Source organism: Solanum tuberosum, unplaced genomic scaffold (assembly GCF_000226075.1).
Source record: "Solanum tuberosum cultivar DM 1-3 516 R44 unplaced genomic scaffold, SolTub_3.0 scf00152, whole genome shotgun sequence".
Taxonomy (NCBI): domain Eukaryota; kingdom Viridiplantae; phylum Streptophyta; class Magnoliopsida; order Solanales; family Solanaceae; genus Solanum; species Solanum tuberosum.
This window is the reverse complement of record NW_006239078.1, coordinates 780,039-787,539: the sequence shown is the minus strand read 5'-3', so window position 1 is coordinate 787,539 and position 7,501 is coordinate 780,039. Positions and strand designations below refer to the sequence as shown.

Below are 7,501 nucleotides of genomic sequence, written 5' to 3'. Positions count from 1 at the left end.
GACTTTCAAATGGAAGAGCTCCAAGTAAGCTTGTTGGACAAAGTTACGGAATATGTAATCAATAAAATATGCCTCAATCCCACTTTTGATGGGGTTGGGTATGTGCTTTAGAGGTTAAGTTGTTAAATGAGGCAACTCTTAGCGAAAGAAAAAAAGAAGATAAAGTTGTTATCATGATTAAAAAAAGAGAGGTTAACTTGAAACTTCAGTTTCAAAAATAAATAAATTATTATCATGATAAAGCACAGAATCCTTATTACGACTTTACAACTAGCATAGGCCAAGTCTCTGAGTCAATTATTTTCTCAGGTTTTATGTTTTCCAAGTCCACTCTGATGTTCAGGTTGTTGTTGGTCCTACTTTATAGAAGTGAGACACACTACTACAAATGGTTGTTTCACCTAATAATTTGATGGTTTACAAGTAAGTTCAGTAAGCAAGGAGCATTACATTACCTTTTCTAAAGAAAGTTCAGTAAACAAACAAACAGAAATACAAATGGTTTACAAGTAAGTTTCATCAGCAAACAGACAGACATACGATGAAGTCAACTTTTGATCGTTGTGAGAAAGATAATGTAGATTTCATTTTCTTGATAAGGTTATCATATCATCCAAGATCAAAGCAAAGAATTTTATGAGTTTCAGGTTAACTTATTCAGATATTATGAATTATATTAAATAAGAACATTGCAAACGTAAGTTCCCTAAATTTTTTGTTTTTTTTTGCAAATAATCTCCAATCTACTAATATGGTTTTTTGATTCATTTTTCTACATATATGTATATAGTCACTTCTAACATTTATAGATCCAACCAAAGCATCCACCTTTAAATTCAAGCATCCACAAACTTCTTTGCACTTCAGAATCGATTAGCAATGAATTGTGAAGCGATCATCTATTGATCAATCAAACTTCAAATAAGAGAACTTTCTAGCACGCACGCGATGCTTATTAGAGATGACATCATGGAAACAACATCACAATCCTCAATTTATAGGATAATACTAACTGCATTCACAAGATTAAAATGTTTTACTGATAAACAGATAAGTAAACTTGCTCCAAATCCATTTCACCTCATCATATGCTTAAAACAACATTATTACCTCAGTAATTGGATCTTTGAGAGTTTTTCTAGTAACCCGAAATCGAATTCCCAGCTTCTCCAGCTGTCTCGATAGAACCCGAATAATTGTAGCTGAACTCCTCAAATCTTCCTCTACCTTCTCAATCCTTTCCAACAAATTAACCCCTTTTAAATCACTCCCAGACCTGGAAAACTTATTCATACAAATCCTCCTCCATTGCCTTCTCCTAATCACAGACCCAATGATCACTCCACCAACCAACACAACACACTGTGCAGCTAATACCCTATTCCCCAACCACTTCTGAGACCCCAAAACCCAAGAATTCACAGCAAAACCAATAGCTACCACAGCTGAAGATAACAAACACAAAAACTCAAGAATCGAAAGAAATCCATCAAAATTAAACTCATACTCAGCTGAAACTTGACCATTTACAGTTCCCTCTGAATCAAAGCTCTTAACTTTCCATTGATGACATTGCAAAAACTCAATTTTGTCCAAATGGGGTTTTTGTGTACGGAAAATTAAAGGGGTTTTCAAAGGTTTTAGATGTAATGGGGTTGAAATTTTTGGGTTCTTCAAGCAAAACAAATTGATACGAGTGTGTGGAGCTGTGAAAAAGTTCTGGGATACGATTGACATTATTTGGGGTTCCAAGAACTTCCCAAAAACTCAATTTTTTTCAATATTTTGGTATTTTAACTTTCAAGATTGATGAATTCATGGCTATGGAAGAACCCCAATTGAGAAAATTAATCAAATTCAGGTAGATGAGAACACACACTCTGAGAATACGAGGATGTTAATTTACGCACTCAGCGTACGTTAGTTTTCATTAGTGGTTTTGAGTTTAAAATGCGCCTAAAATATGAAATGTTACATTGTCATCCCATTTTTATTATCAAAAGACATTATAGTACCTTTAACTTATTTAATGAGCCAATATAATCCCCAAACTTTGGGTTTTTGCACAAAAGAAATGTCCCAAAAACATATCACTAACTTTATAGGGTTATTGATGGAGATAATTAGTCTAGTCCAGTTGCTTCCCTTCCAATCGCTTGCTAAAATTTTGAATCGCACTCTTTTTTGTCTATCTGTTGAGTTTCTTAGTATTGACCAAAAACATATCTCTGTTCATTTTTTTCTCCCACGTATATTTTACATATTTGTCTAGATACTATACACGTGTTTAAACATACATGATTATTAATTAATCTATGGTTTGACTTTATTTTTGTCGGTTACGCCCATATCTTGACCTTAATTAATTAATATATATATATTATTTTATTTGCTTACCTTGTTTGATTTTAGGTATACAACAACTTACCTTTTTAACATGTTTTTTTCCCTATAAATACGATTGATATATTTTTAGTTTCTCACAAAATCACATTGAAAAATAGCTTCATTTTCAACTATTACCCTCTTTATGGTGCTTAAAGAAAACATTCATTAATAAATAAAGTTGTGTGAATCAGTTTTTAGCGTTATATTTGCAAGATATGTTGTCGAGTTTTCACATCGAACTAAGGCCATATAGGTACTAATGGTTCCACTAGTATATGACCTTGGTTCGACATAATATTTTGATGACATATTGTGCACCTATAACACCAAATACCTGAATATCACACAATTTTATTTTATCAATGAATGTTTTTTATAGGGGGCAACAATAGAAGATTTATAGAGTAAGTACTTCTTTACTTTATTGATTTAATCAAAACTTGAAAAATATTATCAAAATTACATAATAGAAAAATATATAAAACGATAACGATATTAGTATACTTGAACATGCGAGCAAGGTAAGCTAGATGTATTGATTAGGGTTAGGGTAATATTGAATTTGTATTTTAATATTGCTCTTAAAATTATTTGATATCTATTACTTTTATAATTATTTTTTGTCTAATTTGATATAAAGATCGAGTGCAGATAGCAAACAAGTTCATGCAATTTAGGAGATTACCACCTTCATGGAACCTTCAAGGATCATTTGGAGAAAAGATAAATTGTGCAAAAATTAACATGTGTTAGATTGATGATGTAAAAATTGTAATGTTTGAGATTAATAATATATAAATTGCAATTATTACAAAAATTGTTTTGTTTGCTTATTTTCAAAATGTTTAATACATGAGAGATAATTTGGCCATTTTAATTACTTAATACATAAAATTTATTAATTTTTGTATTTGTATTCCACCTTTTGTCTCGCCTAAGACTAAAACACGTATTTTTATGTAACTTGTGCAAATATTATTTATGTCGACACTAAAAATAATAACCATATATAATTAATATATTATGCATTGCTAAACTCATGCAAGTATCAAAATGTAGCCAAGCATAGTTTCACTAATGTGAGATTGTATGAAAGTATTATAACATTTTATATACTTAAGCAAACAAGCCGTTAGGTGTATAACATTATCTTTTTATCCCAAATACTAATTTACTGCCACAAATAAAAATCTTGCTAAATAAATCTTAGCAGTAATTATTTAACAGTCATATATTATATTTATTGAAAATAATATAATATGAATAAAAAAAAGATCTATTATTACTAAATGTCTCTTTTGTTGTAACAATGTAGCAAAAAAATTGATTATGACCCAAATTAGACATAAAAGATGGGCCATAAAGTCTATAAATGCAAAGGTGTGAGCTTTGGATTTCACATTTTTTTTTATTTTTCATCTGTTGTTCGGAGTCTATATTGAAGCTTCGATTAAATTTAAATCGCATACTGCAGAGCTCATTCGGGGTGATACTCCCAATAAGATTTTTTTCCATACCCAATGCTCGAATCTAAAACATTTGATTAAGGGTGGAACAATCTCACTACTGCACCACAACCAATGTTGATTGGATTTCACATGCTTCTGAGTTCAAAAGAAGCCTAGCACAATCGTTGTCAAGAATACTCCTATTATCAATTGTATGAGGCACAAATTAAAAAAATTCTAAATTATTTTCTTATTTATTTTTACTTGTTCAGCAGTATTAATTTAACACATCCTTAAGAAACGATAAATAAAATGACAATTTTTATTGTATCACTCTTTGAATATAAAAATATAATATTTTTGAAACATGCATTTTAAGAAATAAATATAGTTAATAATAAGAATAATAAATTAGAAGCTAAGAGATAAATTATATTGTAGTTTTTCAAACGGACACAAGTAAATGTAAATCTATAATTTCTACGATTAACAATGATTGAGGTCACTGTGACATTCATATCGTGAAATTTCTTATTGGACTTAATATTATAATAACTAGGGTCATAGGATATAAATCTATCAGGTCTTTGAAAATTGAACTTATTAGTATTTGACACATTTGATATGGGTAGATTGAATATAAGGTATAAGAAAATTAAATTTTCAGATATCTAAAAATTCGTAGTGCTAAATTCGATATCCAATTCAAAATTGATATATTTAAAAAATAAAATTCAAAGTTAAAAAATCCCATTTTTAAAAGTCAAAAGAAATTATAATACCTTTAACTTTCTTAATGAGCCAATATAATCCCCAAACTTTGGGTTTTTGCACACAAAAAAAAGTCCCAAAAATATATACCACTAACTTTATAGGGTTATTGATGGAGATAATTAGTCTAGTCCAGTTGCTTCCCTTCCAATCGCTTGCTAAAAATTTGAATCATGCTCTTTTTTGTCTATCTGTTGAGTTTCTTAGTATTGACCAAAATTGTCTAGATACTATACACGTGTTTAAACGTACATGATTATTAATTAATTAATGATTTGACTTTATTTTTGTCGGTTACGCCCATATCTTGACCTTAATTAATTAATATATATATATTATTTTATTTGCTTACCTTGTTTGATTTTAGGTATACAACAACTTACCTTTTTAACATGTTTTTTTCCCTATAAATACGATTGATATATTTTTAGTTTCTCACAAAATCACATTGAAAAATAGCTTCATTTTCAACTATTACCCTCTTTATGGTGCTTAAAGAAAACATTCATTAATAAATAAAGTTGTGTGAATCAGTTTTTAGCGTTATATTTGCAAGATATGTTGTCGAGTTTTCACATCGAACTAAGGCCATATAGGTACTAATGGTTCCACTAGTATATGACCTTGGTTCGACATAATATTTTGATGACATATTGTGCACCTATAACACCAAATACCTGAATATCACACAATTTTATTTTATCAATGAATGTTTTTTATAGGGGGCAACAATAGAAGATTTATAGAGTAAGTACTTCTTTACTTTATTGATTTAATCAAAACTTGAAAAATATTATCAAAATTACATAATAGAAAAATATATAAAACGATAACGATATTAGTATACTTGAACATGCGAGCAAGGTAAGCTAGATGTATTGATTAGGGTTAGGGTAATATTGAATTTGTATTTTAATATTGCTCTTAAAATTATTTGATATCTATTACTTTTATAATTATTTTTTGTCTAATTTGATATAAAGATCGAGTGCAGATAGCAAACAAGTTCATGCAATTTAGGAGATTACCACCTTCATGGAACCTTCAAGGATCATTTGGAGAAAAGATAAATTGTGCAAAAATTAACATGTGTTAGATTGATGATGTAAAAATTGTAATGTTTGAGATTAATAATATATAAATTGCAATTATTACAAAAATTGTTTTGTTTGCTTATTTTCAAAATGTTTAATACATGAGAGATAATTTGGCCATTTTAATTACTTAATACATAAAATTTATTAATTTTTGTATTTGTATTCCACCTTTTGTCTCGCCTAAGACTAAAACACGTATTTTTATGTAACTTGTGCAAATATTATTTATGTCGACACTAAAAATAATAACCATATATAATTAATATATTATGCATTGCTAAACTCATGCAAGTATCAAAATGTAGCCAAGCATAGTTTCACTAATGTGAGATTGTATGAAAGTATTATAACATTTTATATACTTAAGCAAACAAGCCGTTAGGTGTATAACATTATCTTTTTATCCCAAATACTAATTTACTGCCACAAATAAAAATCTTGCTAAATAAATCTTAGCAGTAATTATTTAACAGTCATATATTATATTTATTGAAAATAATATAATATGAATAAAAAAAAGATCTATTATTACTAAATGTCTCTTTTGTTGTAACAATGTAGCAAAAAAATTGATTATGACCCAAATTAGACATAAAAGATGGGCCATAAAGTCTATAAATGCAAAGGTGTGAGCTTTGGATTTCACATTTTTTTTTATTTTTCATCTGTTGTTCGGAGTCTATATTGAAGCTTCGATTAAATTTAAATCGCATACTGCAGAGCTCATTCGGGGTGATACTCCCAATAAGATTTTTTTCCATACCCAATGCTCGAATCTAAAACATTTGATTAAGGGTGGAACAATCTCACTACTGCACCACAACCAATGTTGATTGGATTTCACATGCTTCTGAGTTCAAAAGAAGCCTAGCACAATCGTTGTCAAGAATACTCCTATTATCAATTGTATGAGGCACAAATTAAAAAAATTCTAAATTATTTTCTTATTTATTTTTACTTGTTCAGCAGTATTAATTTAACACATCCTTAAGAAACGATAAATAAAATGACAATTTTTATTGTATCACTCTTTGAATATAAAAATATAATATTTTTGAAACATGCATTTTAAGAAATAAATATAGTTAATAATAAGAATAATAAATTAGAAGCTAAGAGATAAATTATATTGTAGTTTTTCAAACGGACACAAGTAAATGTAAATCTATAATTTCTACGATTAACAATGATTGAGGTCACTGTGACATTCATATCGTGAAATTTCTTATTGGACTTAATATTATAATAACTAGGGTCATAGGATATAAATCTATCAGGTCTTTGAAAATTGAACTTATTAGTATTTGACACATTTGATATGGGTAGATTGAATATAAGGTATAAGAAAATTAAATTTTCAGATATCTAAAAATTCGTAGTGCTAAATTCGATATCCAATTCAAAATTGATATATTTAAAAAATAAAATTCAAAGTTAAAAAATCCCATTTTTAAAAGTCAAAAGAAATTATAATACCTTTAACTTTCTTAATGAGCCAATATAATCCCCAAACTTTGGGTTTTTGCACACAAAAAAAAGTCCCAAAAATATATACCACTAACTTTATAGGGTTATTGATGGAGATAATTAGTCTAGTCCAGTTGCTTCCCTTCCAATCGCTTGCTAAAAATTTGAATCATGCTCTTTTTTGTCTATCTGTTGAGTTTCTTAGTATTGACCAAAATTGTCTAGATACTATACACGTGTTTAAACGTACATGATTATTAATTAATTAATGATTTGACTTTATTTTTGTCGGTTACGTCCATATCTTTGACCTTAATATATATATATATA

At 28.4% G+C, this 7,501-nt stretch overlaps 1 protein-coding gene across 1 annotated transcript in view; it reads right to left on the bottom strand.

Annotated features, from left to right (window-relative positions):
* LOC102592816 (uncharacterized) overlaps positions 1-1,908 on the bottom strand; it is a 6,194-nt gene extending 4,286 nt beyond the window's left edge. The window contains exon 1 of the mRNA XM_006353159.2: positions 1,111-1,908. Coding sequence (XP_006353221.1) covers positions 1,111-1,737 — 627 coding nt within the window. The 5' untranslated portion in view covers positions 1,738-1,908. The remainder of the gene's footprint in view (positions 1-1,110) is intronic.
* Positions 1,909-7,501: the final 5,593 nt, after the last annotated feature.